The 24,866-nt window shown below is 42.5% G+C and overlaps 1 protein-coding gene across 2 annotated transcripts in view; it reads left to right on the top strand.

Annotated features, from left to right (window-relative positions):
- The window catches only part of DSN1 (DSN1 component of MIS12 kinetochore complex), a 60,192-nt gene extending 40,767 nt beyond the window's left edge, over positions 1-19,425 (top strand). For both annotated transcript variants that reach the window (XM_089651747.1, XM_089651746.1), the window contains exons 7-10: positions 3,087-3,158; positions 7,376-7,520; positions 16,529-16,616; positions 18,506-19,425. In XM_089651747.1, coding sequence (XP_089507873.1) covers positions 3,087-3,158; positions 7,376-7,520; positions 16,529-16,616; positions 18,506-18,573 — 373 coding nt within the window. In that variant the 3' untranslated portion in view covers positions 18,574-19,425. The remainder of the gene's footprint in view (positions 1-3,086; positions 3,159-7,375; positions 7,521-16,528; positions 16,617-18,505) is intronic.
- Positions 19,426-24,866: the final 5,441 nt, after the last annotated feature.

Genomic DNA, 24,866 nt, shown 5'->3' with positions numbered 1-24,866 from the left:
AAGTGGTATGAATACTTTTTCAAGGCACTGTATGTGCCTAGCTGTTAATTAGATTAATGTTTAAAGGTCGTATTTACTGGCTGTACATCTTATTTTATCTATGTTAATATCCCCAAGAGGGGAATGTCCTCCTAGGCCAGGAGTCTGCAACCTTTAAGACATAAAGAGCCACTTGGACCCGTTTCCGAGAGGGAAAAAAAGACTGGGAGCCGCAAAACCATTGCAACATTTAAAACAAATCCGACACTGCATATATTGCAAAAAGCGCTCTGGTCATGAAGGGGGTTTAAGGGCCCAGTAAGCAAAGGGTTAATCAGGGCCACAGTGTATCGTCATAATCACAATCATAGCCTTAGGTCAGTGGTGGGCAACCTTTTTTTTCAACTGAGCCAAATCTCGCCAAAACCACGATTGAAATTTATTTTGAGAGAAACATTTTTAAAACTGAAAATACATCCCCCATATAGTAATTCATCCCCCCTATAGTAATTCATCCCCCATATAGTAATTCATCCCCCCTATAGTAATTCATCCCCCCTATAGTAATTCATTCCCCATATTGTGTCAGTTCACTTACCTTTGCTCCGCGCGTTCCTCTCGCTGTGTTCCCGCGCCGTTCTGGTCTTCAGGGCAAACTGTGAGAGGAGAGGAGTTCGTCACGCTGCCCCGCCTACATCCTGACAGCCAATGTTTGCCAGCGGGCGCCCGGCACACAGAAGAGCTGCATTAAAAGAGCCGCGGCTTGCCGACCCTATTGCCTGTCACCTAGTGGGCAGTGTGCTCCGGAGCCACAGGAAAGGTGAAAAAGAGCCGCATGCGGCTCCGGAGCCGCGGGTTGCCGACACCCATCCTAGGGGTATAAAGTATGTGTCTGGGCTTTAATAAACAGTTATTTTTTTGGTTTTACTTCAACCTCTTGTAAAGGTGTTGAGGTAAATGATTCTTAACCCCTTCATGCCTAAGGGTAAAACAAATCTAAATGCCTAAGCACAATTCTGCAACGTTGACATGTGTTAGTAAAACCGTACATATCGTCACAACTACTTTGTACATCCAGGTGGATTATACCTTGTTTTTTTCAGGACAATTTGGGCTTTCATTTGGTGGTAAATGGTAATGGCTAGCTCCTAATTTTTTTTTTTTATTATTAAAGGAAAACTGGGCCAAAATAGTAAAGAAAATCATTTTTTGAAATTTAACTGTGTGTTTCTTGTTACAACCATAACCTACCACCAAAGAACAACCCAAAATACATTCTCCAGTTCTTGTTGATCGCAGCGATACCATATATGTGTATGTTATTTGTTGTTTGTACCCGTAGTACAGTCCAGAAACAATAGTGTGCATTTTGTTTGTCTTTTTTTTTTTCTTTTTTTTTTTACATAAAACACACTGTCACTGCCATTAACACTAACTAATTTTTTTTTTAAAATCTTGACCATTGACCCTGACCTTTGACCCTGACCTTGACCCAAACACTAACCCTGGTACTGAACTAGATCAAACCTTGATCTAGGTATTTTTCTTTATTTTTTATTTTTTAATATTTATCTTTTTTTTTTTTTTAATTTTTTTTACAAACTTTTTTTTTTATCTCTCTATGTCAGGAGTTCGAGAGATACAATGTATCTCTCTTCTCCATTCATAGAGAGAGAGAAAACAAGGGGGCCAGGCTGCACAGTGATTGATCACTGTGATAGCCAATCAGAGGCTATCACAGCGATCACGTGACCCGGAATCGGGAGTCCCGGGTCCCGATCGTTAGAACGGGACCCGGGGCTCTCAGTGACACCGCGGTCTTGGTGCTGGGAGCGCGCCGAGCGGCGCGCTCCCAGCACAAAGACAGGTACGCAAATATGCGGCCCCACGGAATAAAGCCCAGGTCCGTGAGGCCACATATTTGTGTTACGTCGGCGTCAAGGGGTTAAGGTAAAGGTCCGCTGGAAGGGCTTGGAGAGCTGGAGGTACTGTTTGGCAGAGGCACCCAATCGAGGTTCCAGATGGTTCAACACATTCCCCTTTAGGGTGAAGTTCTACTTTAATCTTCAGTCATGGAAGGGACTGGTACTTTGTCTTTTTGCTAGCTACCTTCAGGCAATTTTTCGGTCCCTCCAGTGTTTGGTTGTTTCTTTGGTGGCACCTGCTTCGAATGTGGTCAAACAATGCCATGGCAGTGGCATAAATCAATCACCAAGAGGGGGCAAGAAGCTGCGCTGCTCAAGAAGATCTTGGTCTTCAGCCAAACTGATTATGTAGATCAGCCGTAGCTTATGTGACCTGTTAGCAGAATATGTTTAGCACAGCAGATCAGGAGATATGTGGATACCCATATAGCCCAATTCTTGCATAAATGATTAAAGCAGATACCTCAGATCCAAGCTTTAACTGAAAATGTAATATAGTGTGTGGATTTCTGTAATGTCTAAAGCAATTCAGAGGAAAAAAATAAGCCTACGTTAATGATTGTTTAGTAATAGACTGAACCTTTCTGCGTAAATGAGGAACACTTTGTACTGTGAAGGCATCTTTGCCCTTTATGATCGTTCAAAGTGTTGTTCCTGCGGCAGAGAGAGCCATCCACAAAATGGAAGATAATTGTTCAATTTTGCATGAGTCTGATTTTGGCTGTAAAAGAATGTTAGGAGGAGGACATCAGTAGATTTTCTTGTGCAATTAATGGGTTTGTTCTCAGCAGAAAGTCATCTGAACTATGCACCATTAAGAAACCCATGACTGCACCGGTGGCAGCAGCTCATGTTTTAAAAGGGAATATAAAGAGAAAAGTCTGTTAATTGGCAATCTTCTGGAGACCTTACAGCAAGGATGAGCAACCTTCTGCACTTCTGCTGTCACCGCCACCGCAATGTTCACTAAGTCAGGGTGACTACAGTAGCTAAAGTGACTTATTTCTGTTACATGGCTTATTCTATAAAGACTGTTTATCAATAGATGAATTTGAAGATGAGAAGCTGTCTGGCACTGACAGTAGTCTGATCAAAACATAACTACAAAGTCTCAGTGCTAAGCATTTTTTTTTTTTTTGCAGGAACCTGGCTAACTCTTTTTCGTTTTTTCCCCATTTTCAGTATGACCAGTGAGTGTCAGCAGTGGGAAGAGCTTTTGGAAGATTACAAGAAGAAAGCAGAAGAAATATCCAGGTTTGTTTTTAATATGCTGTAGTCAAGGAACCTTATTAAAAAAAAAAATGATGTGCATTTGGAAATCTTACCTATGGTTTGCTTTCTGTCATGTATTCCTCAAGAGAACCAGCCATAATTGGGCTCATGCAAGAATTTGACTGTGTGGGATTTTGAAGTGCAAGTCTGATAAAAGTGTGTGTTTATTTTTATGTTTTAGATGGTGGAGGGATTAGAATCCCTGTTGGGGTTTTCTGAGCGATTTACCCTCACTTACTGTGCTTCCGACTATGTTTTACTAGACAGGAGCAAGGGGAACTCTCCAGCAGCAACACATACAAAAAAAAAATGCTTGTCTTGTAAAGTAGGGGAAGGCTAGAACTTCTGTCTGATTTTTTTTTTTTTTTTTTTTTTTTTTTTTTGTGGCTGTGTCCCTGTTTGTTTTCCCCTTCATTTTCTGTCTGGTGAAACAGCTGTCAGCAGGACAGTAAGCAAGGGGAAATCTCTAATGGAGCTCCAGATATTGGTAAAAACTTAGGAGTTCTAACCCTTGCCCACGCTAATCAAAATTAGGAAACGTATTTGGCTCAACATCTGCTTTAATGCTGAATTCCAGGCAAACCGCTAAATACAAGGATGAAATGCATGTTGTATGTACTGTATTACATGCCAAAGGTTTTGTTTCTGTCCATCCAATTGTGAGATTAATACAGCTCTGCAACCCAGCTTTTCTGGCAGGGAAGGATTCCAGATTTTTTTTCTACTGCAATTATGTTACTTGTCTTGTCCCTCTCCCACCCTGTCCCTGGTCTGTAAATGGAGAAGCACTAGACTGGGCACATCTCCTATCAGCATGTTGATTGTGATAGCACCGTGAGCCCTGCAGTACATACCATTGGCTCCTCATGCTGTAATTCCCTTTCCCAGACTGAGCACAGCTGCACAGGGGATCGAAAGTGCATGATACCAAGTCAGAGGTCAACTGCAGACTGAAGGTTGTGGTCTTATCAAGTACCTGACTTCCAATCACTGCTACTTGCTAGACTGTGGGTGACCTCTAACACCATCCAAAGTGTCTGGCTTGGCCAGAGTTACGGCCACTTTATTTTTTTTATTTTTCCATTTCTCGGTTCATGCATTTTTTACTTGCACATTTGATGTGATTTCAAGTTAAATTTTTTTTTTTTTTTTTTTGGAAAATTTCCAGGGAAGACCCTATCTTCTGTATTGAAAAGAATGTAGAATGCACACACTTTGCAATTTTTATGCATATCAGCTGGAAGTTTGTTTATCTCTGACAGATTGACAGATGCTATATGTCAAAATGCAGCAAAAAGGCTGTTTACAGAAATTTTTGAAAATGCAAAGATTTTGCATGCAGATTTTCTTGACGCCAAGAGAAAAAGGTGACTGGAGGGAGCTCCACCACACAGCCTGTGACTGGAAACCTCAGCTCTGTTGCTGTGTGACTGCAGTTGTGTCCCTTTCCTTCAGTCAGCTCTTACTGAGCTCTGTAGTATCCCCGCCCCCTGCTTTCTGAAAGCTCAAACAAGCTTTATACAGGTGAAACTCGAAAAATTAGACTATCGTGCAAAAGTTCATTTATTTCAGTAATGCAACTTAAAAGGTGAAACTAATATATGAGATAGACTCATTACATGCAAAGCAAGATAGTTCAAGCCGTGATTTGTCATAAATGTGATGATTATGGCTTACAGCTCATGAAAACCCCAAATCCACAATCTCAGAAAATGAGAATATTGTGACAAGGTGCAATATTCTCGGCTCAAAGTGTCCCACTCTAATCAGCTAATTAAGCCATAACACCTGCAAAGGGTTCCTGAGCCTTTAAATGGTCTCTCAGTCTGGTTCAGTAGGAATCACAATCATGGGAAAGACTGCTGACCTGACAGTTATGGAGGGTGTCAATGATGGTTTTCTGCACAAGGAGGGAAAGCCTCAAAAGGTAATTGCAAAAGAAGTTGGATGTTCCCAAAGTGCTGTATCAAAGCACATTAATAGAAAGTTATGTGGAAGGGAAAAGTGTGGAAGAAAAAGGTGCACAAGCAGCAGAGATGACCGCAGCCTGGAGAGGATTGTCAGGGAAAGGCCATTCAAAAGTGTTGGGGACTTTCACAAGGAGTGGACTGAGGCTGGAGTCAGTGCATCAAGAGCCACCACACACAGACGGATCCTGGACATGGGCTTCAAATGTCGTATTCCTCTTGTCAAGCCGCTCCTGAACAACAAACAACGTCAGAAGCGTCTTACCTGGGCTAAAGAAAAAACAGACCTGGTCTGTTGCTTAGTGGTCCAAAGTCCTCTTTTCTGATGAGAGCAACTTTTGCATCTCATTTGGAAACCAAGGACCCAGAGTATGGAGGAAGAATGGAGAGGCACACACTGCAAGATGCTTGAAGTCCAGTGTGAAGTTTCCACCGTCTGTGTTGATTTGGGGAGCCATGTCATCTGCTGGTGTTGGTCTACTGTGCTTCATTAAGTCTAGGGTCAACGCAGCCGTCTACCAGGAGATTTCAGAGCACTTCATGCTTCCTTCCGCAGACGAGCTTTGTGGGGATGCTGACTTCATTTTCCAGCAGGACTTGGCACCTGCCCACACTTTTAAAAGCACCAAAACCTGGTTCAATGACCATGGGATTACTGTGCTTGATTGGCCAGCAAACTTGCCTGACCTGAACCCCATAGAGAATCTATGGGGCATTGCCAAGAGAAATATGAGAGACATGAGACTGAACAATGCAGAAGAGCTGAAGGCCACTATTGAAGCATCCTGGTCTTCCATAACACCTCAGCAGTGCCACAGGCTGATAGCTTCCATGCCACGCCGCGTTGAGGCAGTAATTGCTGCAAAAGGGGCCCAAACCAAGTACTGAGTACATATGCATGCTTATACTTTTCAGACGTCCGATATTGTTCTATGTACAATCCTTGTTTTATTGATTGCATGTATTCTAATTTTCTGAGATTGTGGATTTGGGGTTTTCATGAGCTGTAAGCCATAATCATCACAATTATGACAAATCACGGCTTGAACTATCTTGCTTTGCATGTAATGAGTCTATCTCATATATTAGTTTCACCTTTTAAGTTGCATTACTGAAATAAATGAACTTTTGCACGATATTCTAATTTCTCAAGTTTCACCTGTAAATACTGCACTCTGAATGGGTGTGGAGAAGGGAGGGCTACAAATAAACAGGTACAACTTTTGTAGGAGGGTTTGTTTCATCCCTGTATCACCTGAGACCAGTCACTTCACTGGGAATATATATTGGTTTACAACCACTTTAACTACAGTGGATGGTCGGGAGGCAATTAAGGAATGGCTAGCATGCTGGCAATTTTGTCTCATTACAGGTTTTCTTTTTGAAATGTGTGCATTGCAGCAATAGACAACGAATAATAAATGCCCTACTTGGGTACTATAGTTTTATGCATGTATTTTTGTATATTAATGTCCAGATTCTTAATCCGTTTTTGATTTGGTTATAAAAATTCAGTTTACATATTTGTTATCAGACTAAGCAGAAATCCAGTCAGAACAAACTGATATTTGTTCTGTTTAACCTCTAATGGATTTGTAATGCTGTTCTTCTTATTCATTGCTTAATACAGAAACAATTGAGTACTGTCCATGATACTTTTTTTTATTAGCACTAACGTACAATTTTTCAGAACAAACTTTCGGAGTATGTCCTTTTTTTTTTTTTGCAAGGTCCAAGCAGTAATTTAGTACATACTCCGAAAGCTTGTCCTGAAAAGATGTATGTTGGTGGAAATAAGAAAAGTATCACAGAGAGTACTCAATTGTTTCTGTTGCAAGTGCACTAATACAGCTACAGTCACCTCATTGTTTAATAGAACAGTCACCCCAGCTTCCTGGTTTAGCTTTACAGCGTTCGGTGTCATCTGTCTGTCCCAGCCCGTTCCCTGGACAATGAATCTGCTCAGTCACCATTGTCCAAGTAGAGAAGTGACCCAGCTGTAAGGCTGAACAAGGAAGTCTATTGATTTTTGTAGGTGTGCTGTGTGGCACAGAGGTGTAAATTATTACAGGTAGATACCAAGATTGAGATGTTTGTAGTTGTTTGCCTGGAGTTGTAAACGTACACACGGTAATTTCCCAGTGATCTCTATAACATTATTTCAACCATCTTTATTTTATACCTTAGATTTACATTTTGTAAATATGATTTTTTTTTTCTGTATTTACATAGGCAGCTGGAAGAAAATGAAATAATTAAGGGACCTTTAGCAAGTGATGCACACATGTCTTCCCAAAAAGAAATTCTTCAAAGCAAACCAGACTACAACGCAATATTGTGTCAGCAGGGGGCAGTGTTTGACAGCATGGAAATTGTGGTATGTGTCATAAATGTGTGTGGTTTGCAGACATGTCAAACAATCCTAAAGTTCCTCGTTATAAATGTTGTAGAAGACCCTATTCAGAATTTAGTAGCGGAGCCTCCTTTCTTTGAGGATATTATGGAGGAAAGTAATGAGGACCCAAATTTTGGAAACGGAGGTTTTACCTTCTTAACACCACATGACTCCCACAGACTACAAACTGGTTAAGTAGAAAAACTTTTCAAATATACTAAGAGTGTGTGCTTTGAGGACTGGTCCAATCCTGAAAGGGTACTTGCTACCTCTAAGCTTTTTGCTGAGATTTATGCTATAAAAATGAGTTTTAACCAGTTTACGCCCAACCGTCTGCAATGCACTGCGGACAGATGGCCGCTGTACTGAAAGCGATGTACAGGTACGATGCTGCCTACTTTCAAAATTTTCGGTCTTTTTTATTTGCAAAAAAAGAAAAAAGCGGTAATCAAATACCACCAAAAGAAAACTTTATTTGTGTGAAAATAATTATATATATTTAGTTTGGGGTACAGCGTTACAAGGTCGTGCAATTACCAATTAAAGTAGCGCAGTGCAGTATAGCAAAAAAATGGCCTTGTCATGAAGGGGGTAAATCTTTTCGAGCTGAAGTGGTTAAAACAAATGGACTGGACTGTTCTAGTGGTAGATCGTGTCATTTTAGTTCATAGACTCCTTACAGCTTCTATTGAGGCTGTTCCCTTTTTAATGAATTTTGTTGATAGACATTTGGAAGTCCTGTTTAAAGCCTTCTTTGTCCTTGCTTTGTCGTCTGCCATAATATTGCTAACTGGACAGGGGTTCCTTTCACTCTCCCAAGGCATCTAGTTCAAATCAAGGCTTAGCACCTCCTTTTGTTGCAAGCCCTAGACTCCTAAGTGCACCAAGCTTTCCCTAAAGCCCTCTCTGTGAAGGGACGCCCCCCACCCTTAGCAATGGGGAACTTCAGACCAAAAGAAGGCAGATTTTATGACCATCCTTCACCAACTTCAGGCACAAGGAGTGGTTCCATTTCCTTTCGAAGAATGGTTTTAAAGCGGAGCTCCACCCAAAAGGGAATTGGCACCTTTGGGGGGCGGGGAGGGAGTGGGTAATGTACAGACCTGAGCGAACTGTTGGCGCTATATAAATACTGTATAATAATAAAAATTCCTGAATTTGACAGGTACCCGCTCCCACTTCTGGTCCAATCGCCTAGGCGATTGGAAGCAGGTGGTGTCCTCCCTCCCTCCCTGTAGTCTTTTGGGACACATGACAGGTCCCAGAAGACTAGAGGACCATTCATGAAGCGCAGCGCTACTCGCGCATGTGCAGTGGGTACCCGGCTGTGAAGCCGCAAGCAATCACAGCTGGGTGCCCACACTGAAGATGCCGTCGTCCTGGAATACAGGACGGCCGGTGAAACAGGCTGCGGGACACACACCGAGGGACAGGTAAGTAGCTGTTTTTTAAAAGTCAGCTGCTACAGTTTTTGTAGCTGCTGACTTATTTTTTGACAGGGTGAGTGGAACGTCGCTATTCAAACCTGCTTACATCCTCAAAACCAAATGGGGTATCACCCCCATGCTGGTCTTAAAACCTTTAAACCGATTTCATTATATATCAGATTTCCAGTTGGAATCAAGGAGATCTGTCTTTCCTAAGACATTGGGAATTTCTGGCATCCATAGGCATACAAGATGCCAATCTACACAGCTCTATTTTCTCTTGCGTTTGACTGACACAGCCTCTCTTCTATAATCTTGACCAAACAGGGTTTCATAGCGCCACCTACAGGAGTAGGACAGCAAGTTAAAGTGTTACTAAACCCAGCACCCTGCATTCACTATATCTGGTCTCCCACAGTACACACATTAAAATGCAATTATTTTAGTAAATATAAACTGCTAAATACCTTTTTCTCATAAGCAGAGCAGTCTTGTGACTTTAGAAGAGCACTGGTTAAAGCTTGTAGGAGGAGTTTTCTTTCTGGTGTAGGAGGATGCAAAACCCCTGACCCTCTGTCTGGACAGTGCTGATAGGCCCTGTGCTGATCACATGCACTCTCCCCCCGTGGGGGGGATCCCTGCCTTTGCGGTCTGCTGGGCTGGGTGGGGCACCCACCTTTTTGCTTTTGGGCATCTGCCCTTTGCATCTCTTCATATGGGAATGGGATGAGGCTAGGGTTGGGACTGCGGGCAGGCCAGGGCGCTGCCCTGTTGCTCAGCAAGAGACTGCAGTGGCAGCCATTTTGGTGTGGTCCCAGCCTTTTTTTTTTTTTTTTTTTATGTGTGTGTCTGGCCGGTGATTAGAGTGGGGCAGATTTGGTTCTAATAGGGAGACCTGAGGATGCCTAATGGGTCAGACTTAATGGCTGCATGATCTGTATTCGCCCTGCATGTGGCTGAGGCCCTACTGGAATACCTGGTACAGGTGGTCGGTGGAGCTTATTTCCCCCCATATTCCTGTGCCCTGTGAAGGTGGTGGGGAGCACTTTGGGAGACAGGTCTTTGAGCTCCTTCAACTGGATTGGTGAAGTAGCTGACATCCACTGGCGGGGCAACGGGATCTACCGTTTTGGAGGGTAAGTTCCCTGTGTGTCCAAGCAGGCTTCAGTTCCACAACAAAAGATACAATTGTGCATCCTCTGAGCCCTCGGTCGAGGAGTAGGGGTCTTCTGCCTTTGTCGTCGCACAGGGGCAGGCACTGGTTGCAGCACAGGTTGTCTCTGTGCTTCAAATACAACAGCAGGTCTCTGCTGGAGCAGATGATGTGGTGCCTTTCCCCTTGGACACATGAGCCAGCTCAGTCTATTAATTTTGTTTTTTTTTTTTTCTTCCTTACACCACATGCTTTATGGGTTTGGTTACTAGGAATGGGAATGTTCGTGGCATCCCTTTTGTGGTTCCAAAGTGGTTTATGGTACACTACTGCCTTTGGAGATGCTGCCCCTCAGAAGTGGACCTCTCATCCTGTGTTAGATCCCAAATTTCCTGGTTCCATAGGGCCACAGTGATACCAGCCCTTTCTAGGGCGACCGCCTGTTTGTGGTCACTTTGGATGTCATTCAGAACCTCACAAGTGGCAAGAGCACCTTCCTCCTGTAGACCCATGTGAGGAAAGGAGCCGTGGCAGAAGTTGGCACCTGTCTTCATGGCTCATAAGCGCCTATTTCACGACAAGTGGTCCACGATCTTTGTCTCTGGGTACAGAATAAATTTTGGTTCTTTTTTCCAGACAAGTCCCTGCCCTCCATTCTTTGGCTCCCCAAGAGTGCCTTTGGGCTCTTCACAGGGCAGGGCCTGCTGTCTTGGGGTGTGATTTGTCCCTGTCCCCAAGTCAGGATGATTCTGGGGTTTCTAGTCTATTTGCGGTCCCCATGCCGTATGAGGTCCAGCCATTTTTGGACCTCAGGCCCTAGCTGTCTTTGTGAGGGTGCAAAAGTTCAAGATGGAATCCATTCTCTCTGTAGGGGCTTCTCTTTATATGAGGGGCTTCTTGGCCTCCATAGACATCAAGGACACCTACCTGCCCATTCCCATCTACGAGGGACACCAGTGTTTCTTGCACTTTGTGATATGGTGCGTATTATCAGTTTGTTTCTCTACATTTTGGCCTGGCCTCCGCTTTCTGAGTGTTTGTCAAAGTTTTTGGCCCCGGTTGTGGCCTTGTTGAAACAGTGAGGGATTGCCATGAGCGAGCACCTGGATGATCTATCCTCCACGCAGAGGCTTATTCTGCATGAGGGGACAGGTTGGCAATTACTGTACGCTCCTTTCAGGACTTCGATTGGATCCTAAACATCGGGAAGTCTGCCATGACTCTGTCCCAGCGTCTGGCTTATTTGGGCTTGATTCTCGCTTCAGCACAGGTCAAGATGTTCTGATGGCCAAACTCTGGAAGCTCTGCCCTGCGATCAGGCAGCTTTGGTTCTGCACGTGACCATCCCTGTAGCTGTGCATGTAGGCTCTGGGCGTGAGGGTGGCTACCTTCCTATGGGTCCTGTATGCCCAGTTCCACACAGAAACTACAGAAGAAAATCCTGTGCAAGTGGGACAGGCAGCCGGCAAGGGCCTCCCTGCTTTGGTTCCATTCTCCGTCCCGGAGGGCCAAGAAGTCTTTTCTCCTACAGTCAGGTCCATAAATATTGGGACATCAACACAATTCTAACATTTTTGGCTCTATACACCACCACAATGGATTTGAAATGAAACGATCAAGATGTGCTTTAACTGCAGACTGTCGGCTTTAATTTGAGGGTATTTACATCCAAATCAGGTGAACGGTGTAAATTACGGTGTGGAATTACATCAGTTTGCATATGTGCCTCCCACTTATTAAGGGACCAAAAGTAATGGGACAATTGGGTTCTCAGCTCTTCCATGATCAGGTGTGTGTTATTCCCTCATTATCCCAATTACAATGAGCAGATAAAAGGTCCAGAGTTCATTTCAAGTGTGCTATTTGCATTTGGAATCTGTTGCTTTCAACTCTCAAGATGAGATCCAAAGAGCTGTCACTATCAGTGAAGCAAGCCATCATTAGGCTGAAAAAACAAAACAAACCCATCAGAGAGATAGCAAAAACATTAGGCGTGGCCAAAACAACAGTTTGGAACATTCTTAAAAAGAAGGAACGCACGGGTGAGCTCAGCAACACCAAAAGACCCGGAAGACTACGGAAAACAACTGTGGTGGATGACCAAAGAATTCTTTCCCTGGTGAAGAAAATACCCTTCACAACAGTTGGCCAGATCAAGAACACTCACCAGGAGGTAGGTGTATGTGTGTCAAAGTCAACAATCAAGAGAAGACTTCACCAGAGTGAATACAGAGGGTTCACCACAAGATGTAAACCATTGGTGAGCCTCAAAAACAGGAAGGCCAGATTAGAATTTGCCAAACGACATCTAAAAAAGCCTTCACAGTTCTGGAACAACATCCTATGGACAGATGAGACCGAGATCAACTTGCACCAGAGTGATGGGAAGAGAAGAGTATGGGGAAGGAAAGGAACTGCTCCTGATCCTAAGCATACCACCTCATCAGTGAAGCATGGTGGTGGTAGTGTCATGGTGTGGGCATGTATGGCTGCCAATGGAACTGGTTCTCTTGTATTGATGATGTGACTGCTGACAAAAGCAGCAGGATGAATTCTGAAGTGTTTCGGGCAATATTATCTACTCCTATTCGGCCAAATGCTTCAGAACTCATTGGACGCCGCTTCACTGTGCAGATGGACAATGACCCAAAGCATACTGCAAAAGCAACCAAAGAGTTTTTTAAGGGAAAGAAGTGGAATGTTATGCAATGGCCAAGTCAATCACCTGACCTGAATCCGATTGAGCATGCATTTCACTTGCTGAAGACAAAACTGAAGGGAAAATGCCCCAAGAACAAGCAGGAACTGAAGACAGTTGCAGTAGAGGCCTGGCAGAGCATCACCAGGGATGAAACCCAGCGTCTGGTGATGTCTATGCGTTCCAGACTTCAGGCTGTAATTGACTGCAAAGGATTTGCAACCAAGTATTAAAAAGTGAAAGTTTGATTTATGATTATTATTCTGTCCCATTACTTTTGGTCCCTTAACAAGTGGGAGGCACATATGCAAACTGTTGTAATTCCTACACCGTTCACCTGATTTGGATGTAAATACCCTCAAATTAAAGCTGACAGTCTGCAGTTAAAGCACATCTTGTTCGTTTCATTTCAAATCCATTGTGGTGTTGTATAGAGCCAAAAATGTTAGAATTGTGTCGATGTCCCAATATTTATGGACCTGACTGTATGTCGCTGAAGGTAGTCCCAGCTGCTGCAAGCCTCTTGGGCTGGGGAGGAGTCCTAGGCTCGAACACAAACCAAAATCGCTGGACTCAGGACACTCAGCTACCCGTCAGTGCCCTAGTGCTTCGGGCATTCAGGCTGTCAGCTTTGGACAGATCTCTTCGGGGGATTCCCGACAAGTATCCAATCAGACAACACCCCCCGATGGCCTAGGTCAATCACTGGGGCGGAATTCAAAGTGCAGCAGCGGCGCTGGAGGTGCTTTCCAGTGTTGTCTGCCATGCATATCCCTGGCATCTAGAATTGGGCAGTGGAATACATCAGCCGGCGCACACTGGATCAGGGGGAGTGGTCCCTACACTTGGAGATACACCAACAGCTATGTCTTCACTGGGGGTCGCCGGAAGTGGGTCTACTGGCGTCTCACCGCAACAGTCAGGTTCCGTTGTTTGTGGCCAGGACCTGAGATCCTCTGGTGGATGCAACAGAAGGTTGCGCGGTGAGATCGATAGTCTCATTTACACCTTTCCTCCCCTCAAGTTGTTTCCTTACCTGCTGTGCAGGTTAGAGGCTGAAGGAATTCCAGTCATTCTGATGGCTTTGGCCTGGCCCCGTCGTCCTTGGAATGCCGAGGTGGTGAGGCTGGTCGTGGACACTCCCTGACTTTTGTCTCTACGGGAGGAACTTCTGTCCCAGGGGCCATTCTTCCACCCTGCCTTACTGACTCTGGTTTTGACAGCATGGCTATTGAAAGCCTGGTCCTGAAGGACTAGGGGTTACCTACTTATGTGATCCTTACCTTGTTTGAAGGCTTGTGAGTCTGCCTCCCAGAAGATATACACTCGCTTCTGGAGGGTTGATATAGTTTGGCATGAGTCTTTAGGGGTTCATCTCCACTCCTTCCGGTGGCTGCCTTCAATAGGGTGTTGACAAAAAACTTGGAGTATCATCAAGGGTCAGATCTCTATCCTCACAATCTTTTTTTCAGCAACCCTGACTTCAAACTTCTTGATCACACGTTTATCCATGGGCTTCACCATGCTGTGCCCCCCCGTGCGCTCTCCATTGCCCCCATGGTCCTCTTGGTACTCAGGATATTCCCTTGCTGGTTTTGACAGGAACCTGCTCCCACTTCCGGTCAGATGTGCCGTGACTAAAAAAAAAGAATTTTTTTTTTTTTTTTTTTTTAATACCTTAGCTGTTTATTTCTGGCCATTGACATGGTTCACCACCAGAAAAGAACCTTTAAAATTTTTATTCTGATCCTGGCGATACAACATATATGTGTATATTGTTTGTACCTGTAGTAGGGTCCAGAAAGCCCATGTATATGCGCATGGCCGCCATAAAGGATTAACCCCATTTCCTGAACAGGTGGGATGATTATTGCATATGACCATGCAAATAGTGACGCCTATTTCTCTGTAACATCAATGCAAATGTTAAAGTGGAACTTGAGTCAGAAAATTAAGTCCTGCCAGGCTGGCCTCTTTTGCAGGTAAAGCTATGTAAAACATTAAAAATATGTGCCTGTCTCATCCTTCTGTGCACATGCTCAGTTGCTTTTTTTTTTTTTTTTGTGCCAAAAATCAGAGCCACTAGAGGCCAATCTGCTGACAGTATAAAGATTTACTGTTGATCAGGGGCTTTGGGCTTCAGCAAAATGGCAGCTTCCAGCAGAAGAAGCAGGAACAATGCTGGAGGTAATTTACAGCATACACTGAGTTTGGTAATGTAATTATTAATGTGGAATGTATGTTTCTTGCTAAAGAAAATTATTCTTTATCAAGTTGTTATGGGTAAAGTTCCTCTTTTAACAGGTTGTAGAAAAAATAGAAAAAAAGTGTAACTATTGTGCTGTATATCCAAGCACATGTCCCTTTTTAATGTGCGTTTTTGTTTAAAGTGATTGTAAAAACGCGTGTGTGTGTATATGTATGCGTATATATATGTGTGTGTGTGTGTATATATTTTTTTTTTTTTCTTGATTCCCCACTTCTGGGATCCCCCGCCAGCATTCCTGGCTCCTCCCACCGCCTCTTACCACAGGGGGAACTTGTGCGGGCTCAATCATTGCTGCTCTCAGGCAGTGTGGTTTGAGATCAAGCTCATGTAAATATTTGGGAGGATTCTATGCAAAGAAGGTTTGTAACCTTAATGCACAGAATGCATCAAAGTAAAAGAATCTTCAACCTTTACGACCACTTTAAAGAATTCCAAGCAAAATTGTTTCTTTTTTCCATGCAGTGGAGCTGTGCCTGCAATGCATGGGTTATATGTTTGTTTTGTCTAGGAGCTTGGAAAGCAAAGATATACTTGCCTAATCTGCCGATCTCTGCTCACAAGATCTGTCCCCGACTCCTTCTCCTGCCCCTTTCCCCCTCACAATAATGGTCTTGTAAAAGGGCTTTTCCTGATGTCCTCACACCCATAGACTGGCTTTAGATGTGAGGACCGCAGGAACAGTCCACTTCCTGGATGTGGGGGAGCGCATCTTTCCAAGGATTAGAGGAACAGGGTAAGTATAGCTTTTCCCTAAACCGCTGGACAAAACTAGCATTTAATCCATGCAATCAGGACACAGCCCCACTGCATGGGATAATAAAAGTTGGAGTTCGGCTTTAAAGGTGAAATCCAGCCTTCCCTTCAGTCTTGCACAGTTGTATAGGCTTCTATTTTGTACTGATGTTTTTTATTGTGATTTGATTTCCAACTTTCTGATGATGTGCATAGGAAGCTGCAGCCAATAAGATGGAGCCCGCCTCATTTCCTGGCTGGCTGGTGGGTGTCTAGCATCATCTAGCCGTTCTCTGGCCTGCTCATTTCATTATTGGATTACAGTGTTTTCAGTCATGGAGGCTCAGCATCATATGTGGGTGTTACCACAGTTTCCAGGAAGCTGTGTACAACACAATGCTAGCCCCTTCCACCATCCATGATCTACATTGCCTAGAGAAGCACATAGACCTATTAATGTCACTGGGTTTAAAATAAGGTATGTCATGAAAACAGGTTTTATTTTAAAAATGTAATTTGTGTGTTAAAAAGAAGGTGAAAGGAGAAACCACAGGCAAAATATAATTTGGATTCAGCTTTAACACACACATTTATGTATAACTGGTAATTTGTATTAGCTGTATCTTTTTTACAGTTTTCCTAAAACTGTCTTTCCTTTTTGGCTTGTGTTAATATATTTAAACTGGAGTATTTTTGTCTTTTCTGTTTCAGTTGGATGAGGTTCAGCAGTCTGTCCAATTAATAGATTCTTTTTGCAGCGAAACGTCTTCACACTTGCAGCAACTCTCAATGCAACTTAGTAAGTTTCTATTCATTTCAGTGTGTTTTGAAAATCAACCTGTTTATCCGGTAACCTGAAGGCTACACAGCCCTTATTGATGTGCACTCAACTGGGCAATCTGCACATTCCTGTGTAAGGGAAGCAGAATACTTTAGAATTCAGGTTGGTACTATACTAATGGGACAGATGTCCTATGTTGAAGCCATTACTTTAATGCTGGAACAATAAAGCCAGTTTAGCTTTTCAGAGCACATTCAACCTAGATTTTACTGATGTATTTTACCCCCTACTGGGTCTTAATCATGAAATAAGAGGGAGCAAAAATTGTGTGAATATTGACATGAAGCAATAAGTTGTTGGTTTTACTTGAGGGTGTATGCATAATGACCTCCATACTGCTGTACGTACATGTACGTCCTCATAGTGAAGTGGTTATACTACTATCATTGGAGGCAGCAGCCATTAGCCAGGTATTTTTTTACATCAGGCAACTGCACACTGTAAAAGTAATCCTAGGGAGCTATACAGCCACTGAATTACTTCTACAGGTTGCAGATTGGATGGAAGAGCCTGCTAAGCATGCAACCCATGGCATCGGCTTCTGCAGACACTGTGTGACCTCAGAAACTGGAAGAAAAGATGACTTTGTTACTTTAGATTTGTTGACAAGCTGTTGCCAGCTTGTTAAGCAGCAGATCAGGACCCCAGGTCTCTCCATAAAGAGAACCTGTCACTGCCCATGATACCACAAGGGATGTTGTCCATCACTTGTGCTAACAATATAGTTGATTTGCAAAATTAAAGGTACAATGTGTGTGAAAATAAAAAAATAGTTAAAGCACCCCCATGCTCACACGCAAAGGTCAATGCTAGCATCAGTCCCACACCATGCATGCAAGATATCACCATAAATGTCAGAGTGAGAGCAATAATTCTAGGGCCTGACCTCCTGTGCAAATCTAAACTGGTAACCTGTAAAGGCTTACAAGCGTCACCTATGGATAATGTAATTGCACCGTAGTTTGTTGCCTTTCCACGAGCATGTGCAGTTTTTAAAGTGTGACATGTTTGGTATCTATTTACTTGGCATAACATTGTCTTTTTTTTATATTTTACCAAACATTGGGGTATTGTGTTTGTTTTCACTAAATTCATTAAAGTGTATTTTTTCCACAAAAAAATTTGCATTTGAAAAACTGCTGCAGCATACAAATATGCAACACCATTTTATTTTCTAGGGCCTCTTTAAAAATAATATATAATGTATAGGGAATCTAAATAATTTTCTGGCGAAAAAAATGCTGAATTTTAGATATGACAGAAATGGCTCTTTAGGCAAGTTTTTAATATGAAATGAATTCCAAGAGATGTAGAAGTGTGCAGAAAGTCTTTTCCTTTAAGGATTAAGTAGGATTTAGACACTTGTGTATAAATACTGCTATTCACCCATATCCTCTTGTTCTACGTATAAGCCTCAGTAAGAGTGTGAAGCATATCTGACAGAGTAGTTAGGTGGATTGTTCTTTGTATGCTGGAACAATAATTTTTTTTTTTTAATCAGCTTTTTGTAAACCGCAGTATATGACTTCAATATATTATATCACTCTGACTTTTGTGTGGGAGGAAACATGGCCTAACATGGCATTAGAGTGGTACCGAAACTTCAAAGTGAGACTTCAGGGAGAGTTCATACCTCCTGCTGATATCAGGGTTGGGATAACTGCTATCTGAAGCTTTCACGTGTTTGTTACTTTTGCATATTGCTGGTCCAGGCTTTACAGCCGACCTCCAGAAAAGAGCCGAAATGCTGTTTTCTAATGGAGTATATATTGATCTTTCACTTCATGCCAGTTTGCTCACTTTTACATTGCATGTTTTTAATTTTTTTTTTTTTTTTCCATTTACAGAAACCAAATCTTTTAAGCCAATGGAAGATTCGCCAGTCCGAATGTTTCTGAGAGTTTCTCAAAAATAGGAAATTTTCCGATCTAAAAGACAGCATTTGACTTTTTGTATTTACTGTGTGGAAAGCCAGCTGCTCCTCTGTGGGTTGTGCTGCAGATTTGAAATGCAGTGATTTTCCTAGTCTAGGTTACCTTGTTCTAAAGTGCGGTGGTATCAGAGCTCTTTGTCATCAGCTGGCCAGCAGTTGTTATGAGCGAGGAGACCCTTACCAATCTGAGGCTTATTGACTTGATTTTGAAAAGTGGAAAATCTCCTTTAAAAGTGTATATACTCTGGCTTATGGAGAACAGCCAAGCCTTGCCTGTCTGTCAGATTGGTTGTCACTTCAACTGCATCTGAGCTTCACTGAATCCTACAAGCTACACTCCTACGTTGTAATCCAGTAGATGACATGCTGATCGTGAAGATTGAGGAGCTTGGGAGCAGCTCCCATTCAGATGCTTTATCTGACTTTAGAAAAGCAGTCAATCACCGGTTTTCAGTTCAGTAAGCCCTACCAACTGGTGGGATGGCCATCTAAAATCTTGTTTAGGCTCCTATGAGTACAGCCAAGGTTGTGCATGGTTCAGACCGTCTCCAAAAGCCTGGGTAGAACTAACTGGGATATAGCACATATTTTACATAAGAAAATGGTATTTAGACTTCAGAATTTGTATTAACTGTTATGTTGTAGCAAATGGATGACATTGAACCATTGCAAACAGATGTAAAACGTTTCTATTTTTGCAATTTGTTTATTCATTGAGTTCTTATGTATGTATGCGTATGAGATGTTGACCTCAGCTTGTAACTTCCTTGAGGGCAGGGACTGATTGTCGCCGCTACATGAATGACTGAAATAAAATTATTACATTGTTCTTTAGGTAATTGGTTGTACTCTTCTTATAGTTTCACAGCTTTTCTTTGGAAACTTGTCAAAAATGTCACATGAAAACTGTAATAAACCCAAAAAATGAAAATTATAATACTTTTCAACTACCTGCTAGAACGTTGAGACCAATTACCACCGACAAGGGGTGCTTGCAGAGGTCAGTTTTGTATTTATTTAAACCCTTATTCCAAAAGTGAAAAAAACTGCTGTAACGGTGTAAAAAATGTTAGCTGGCGTTTGGCCTCAATTTGTTAGTCATGTCCATCTAAATTTGTTAGTGCACCTAACACTACCCTCCCCCCATACTGACAAAGCTGCTGTCCAAAGGTGACTGCTTTACTATATCTAAAATACAGACACCCTTAGACAGGGAGTGTTACTGGCTGGATCATCAGATGAAATTAAGGGGGGGAAAAGACTAAACAAAAACCTAATGCAACCACTGTATCTAAGGATTGGTAAGCTGCAATATATATTTTGTTTTTTCTTTATTATGTTTTTGACTTTAATACTGCTTTAAGCTGATTTTGAGATAATAGGGCTCCATGCACATGGGGTGTTTTAATAACGCTGGTAACATTAGCTGTGTAAAGTCATGTTAACGTGAGTCTTTCAGCGTTTTGCATTAGCGTTTAGCAACTTTTTTTCACGTTTGCGTTTTTTAGAGTTTTATTTGACCAAAAAAAGTTCACAAACGCTGGTTTGCTGTGATTTACTGCGTTTTGCCACGTTTTTCAGCGTTAGAGCATTTTTACAGCTAAACTCCTCTAGAATCCCACTAGTTCTGGATTTTTTTTCCAGCCAAAAAACGCCCCTGACAAAAAATATTGATTGCAGTCTGTGTGTGCATGGACACATAGGATAACATGCTGGGGAGTTTACTGGCTGTAGAAAAAAAATGTCAAAAGCCAAAAACAGCCACTGTAAAAACGTCCAGTGTGCATGAGGACTAAAAAGGGAAACAGTTGTTTGATAAACCCTTCACACCCCTGCTTTTAGAATGTAATTAAACGTTTTTTAAGTGCTCCTTTTTTATTTTCGGAAAATACGTTTGATTAACTTTTATAGTGCGAACAAACAAAAATGGACATAGAGGATAACAGAGTGAATTAATGTATAAACAATTGCAGAAAAAAGCAAAAATGGGCAAAATTAAACAATGGGAAAAAATGGGGGTTTCTATATTTGAAAATTGTACAATATAACCGTAGCTTGCCTCCACTGCCTTCTTTTAGAACCTGAAACTGAAAATGAACAATTGCACAAAATGACAAAAACAGATGTAGTTAACAGCTTCCCCTCTGTCCTTTAGCAGAAATACTACTACAGGGCGGCAGGGGTGAGCAAAATCACATATATATGTGGTTTTGCAGTTCACGGTAGCCCTACCCGTGCCGCCATTCACGGCCTCCGCTGTCAATCACCGGGTCCCGGACAGTGATTACTCGGCGGCACCCAGTGATCACCGAGTATTACCGACTTGGGAAAGAACTGTATGTAAACAATACAGATCTCTCCCCTGCCAGCTCCTGCACACTGCTTTGTATGGCTCTGCATAGCAGAGCCATACAAAGCAGTGTGCTTACAGTGGAAAGCGTGCACACAGCATACTGTGAAAGAGCACACAGTTAACCCTTTGATCGCCCCAGATGTTAACCCCTTCCTGCCCAGTGCCATTAGTAAAGTGTCAGTGCTTTTTATTAGTATTGGTGTCACTGGGGATGTCGGTGACACCAGGTCAGTTCCCCCCAGTGTCAGAATGCCCACCGCAGTCCCACTATAAGTCGCTATAAGTCACTATAAGACGCCACCATTACTAGTAAAAAAAAAAAAAAAAAATCCAATATATATACTGCCATTTTGTAAATGCTATAACTTTCATGTAAACCAATTAATTTACATGTATTGGGATTTTTTCTTTGCAAAGACATGTAGCAGAGTACATTTTGCCCTAAATTTATGACGAAATTTGATTTTTTTTTTTACATTTTTTTTCATTGGACATGTTTAATAGCAAATAGCATGTGTTGCATGGAAAACTGCATCGCGATTGTGGCAGAAATTCCCTGCCTTTTCGAGTTCCATTGAAATGCATGGAACCTGAACACGCAAATGCGTATTTTCAAATCACAGGCAGAATTGTGGCAATTTCATCCAAGATTTGAAATGCCCTAGTGTGAATGGAGTCTTCGGTCTTATTTATAAAAGGTGATGTGTGCCAGTTAGGCTCATCCAGAGAAGGTTTTGCTGCCACCAAAGCGGTTTTCCCAGTAGTACCCCATGAAGGAGTTCTCAGGTGGGGTTCTTTGGCCGTAGACCCAGCTATTTCCTATATGGATGAGGTCCCAGTCTTCAAAGACATTATAAATATGAGATTTGAAGATTTCTCTCTGGTGGGGGAAGCTCTGCAGCCGGAAGTGGCTGCAAATAAGTTTGGGCAAAGCATATCCTTCATTCCAGAGAATTTGATCCACAGGAGAAGTGCCTGTCGCTACATTCTCGAGTGGAGTTCCTGAGGTCTCTAGAGCACATATCATGAAATGGTGAACCGCATTTCAGATTTGGTCCAAGTGACCGTCCAATTTGGACCATCTCAGTTGCACAACTTAGTAGACTGCTCGCTCTCTATTGCCTGGCCACGCTGTAGATTCATCTACTTTCTTTCCCCCATCTGCCACGCTGCCATCCTCACAGCAGGGCACAGGATGGGAGCTGCAAGCAAGTGATTGCTAGGACACTGGGCCTTCCTCACAACCAATCATCAGCTTGTTAACAAGAAAAGTTGGGCAAGTCTGTTCAGACTTGCCCTCTAAGGGAGGACTCAGATCATTGCTAGGAGGGTGTGGGGAGCTGAGGACACTGCTATGAAAGGTGGTGTGCAGGGGGGCACTGCTATGAAGGCAGGTTAAGGGGGCAGGGGCTACTGAGGTAAAGGGGGGCTTTGACGTGAAGAAGGGGGACTGAGGACACTGATGTAACAAGGAGACTGATATAAATGTAAGTTGACTGATGTAAATGATCCAAGTCACCGCAGAAACGTGATTCAGTGTATGCATCCCAAGACGAGTTTGGCTCAAGTATAGTCGATCTCATTAGACCCTGGAACTGGGGAAATGGTTCCTTCGGGCAACTGTTGTACCTGAGGGTCCTTGCTAGGGCCAAGCCGCTTCTCCATTCATTATTTCTCCGAGGATTCGTCAACTTACTGCTCAGGCATATTGCCTTGAGGGGGCAAGTTTCCTCCTTTCCTGGTCAAGGCTCATTCCACCAGGGGCAATGCTGTATCAAACTTTCTTTTTGTTTAAGTTTATAAGGCTTCTGTGTTCACATTTCTGCAGATTACTTTTTTGGAAGAAAGTCTTGCAGAGGGCTCTGTAGTGGGGTTTAACCCTGTTTGTTTGGGGTCTTGGGCTTGTTGCAGTGATGCCCACCCCTTTTGTTCAATGCCTGTTGATGTCTCAAAGCACTGAACATGAATGTGTCCTGTGATACACGAAGAAAGTAGGGTTCTTGGTTTGCCTTAAAATCATTTTCTTTGAATACATCACAGCGATTCTTCCCCTCTTTGTGCACATAACCTAAGATAAGCTGTGCTTAGAGGAGTTATGCCTGGGTGGAAAAGCCTGCCTTTTCAGCCAGTGTCCATTCAGCTGAAGGTGGCAGCATAACCCATTGGTCATTAATTTGAAGATGTTTTATTATGTACTCCAAGGAAAAGATTTTATCAAAAACCTACTTTCTCTAACTTTTCCGATCTTGCCAGCTGCTCCATTCTTTTTGCTGTTTCCCTGCAAATGACCAGTACTACTGGTGCTGTTTATAATTACCTGCGGGAGCTTCAGCAGTACTCCCTGTGCTTAGCTGACGGTGGGAAACCCCATTCAAAGCAATGGTAGGCTGACAGCGGCGGCAGCTATTCTCAGATATTCGTATGTAATCAATCCTGCAGCGATTACCTATGGGCTGATCATCCATATGTAATCGCTGCATGACCAATTACATGCAAATAGCTGCAGATGCTGTCAGCCTCCCATTGCTTTGACCTACTTCACTGATTCTCCTGAAGATAATCGCAGTTGGCCCTATTCGCAAGTGTGAATGGAACCTTAACATTAATGAAAACCTGTCCTCAGAGAAACGTAGAGACTGCAATTGATTATCTTCTCATTCTGTGAATGCTAGGTTCCTGGATGTCTGCCAAGCCTCTGGTTACAACACTCAAGTCACAGATCTACGGACAGTGTTCAAACAACAACTTCTGAATTTACTAATAAAAAATGTTTGATTTGTTTCTCATATTTGAAGACCGTAAATTGACGTAGAAACCAGGAAAGCCCCCATATTTTCTTTTAGAGCCCAAATGAACTTCAAGTTCAAATCAGTGAAATGCGTTCCAAGTGAAATAAAAAAAAAAATGATATTGAAAGTCTTGCAGTTCATTTTCTGAAAGCAGCCACAAGCGCAGTAGAAAAGCAAATTTAATGGTGATATTGGGCGGAATTTTGTCTGACGTGTTTTTGCAATTAGGCTTGGGTATCATGCATATTGATGATGATAACATTTTCTTTCTTAAAGTACCTCCTGCTTAAATGTTATTATAATAGGGACTAAATGTGGAGCTAATGTTTCTGCATATTACTATTATTATTTTTTTTCTATATAGTAAAGGACCATTGGACCTTTTAGGGCCAGGTGATTTTTGAGGTTTTAGCAATTTATTGTAAAAAACGGGAAGGCGCCTCTAAACGCAGTATGGACAATTTATTGATATATTCTATATATTAGAATAGTCCATATGTACAGTTGTGCTCAAAAGTTTACATACCCTGGCAGAAATTTTGGCATTGATTTTGAAAATATGACTGATCATGCCACAAAATGCTCTTTTATTGAAGGGTGATGATCATATGAAGTCATTTATTATCAAATAGATGTTTGGCTCCTTTTTAAATCATAATAATAACAGAAAACACACAAATGGCCCGGATCAAAAGTTTACATCCTCTGGAATGTTTGGCCTCGGTACAGACACACAAAGTGACACACACGGGTTAAAATGCCAATTAGAGGTTAATGTCCCACATCTCTGGCTTTTTAAATTGCAATTAGTGTCAGTGTATAAATAGTCAATGAGTTTGTTAGCTCTTACGTGGAAGCACTGACTAGGCTAGATACTGAGCCATGGGGATCAGAAAAGAACTGTCAAAAGTCCTGCGTAACAAGGTAATGGAACTTTATAAAGATGGAAAAGGACATATAAAGATGTCCAAAGCCTTGAATATGCAAATCAGTGCTGTTAAATCACCTATTAACCACATGCCGCTAAGCCACTGTAGAAATACGGTGGCAGGGTGGCACGGCTGGGCAAAACCACGTTTTAAACCGCGTGTTTTCAAAACGGGGCGCGCGAGGCGCGCCGCCGCCCTACCTGT

This window comes from Staurois parvus, unplaced genomic scaffold, assembly GCF_062004578.1.
Source record: "Staurois parvus isolate SC_StPar_1 unplaced genomic scaffold, SC_StPar_1.0 ptg000662l, whole genome shotgun sequence".
NCBI classification, from domain to species: domain Eukaryota; kingdom Metazoa; phylum Chordata; class Amphibia; order Anura; family Ranidae; genus Staurois; species Staurois parvus.
Note: the sequence above shows the minus strand (reverse complement) of the source record. Positions and strands in the feature narration are given on the sequence as shown.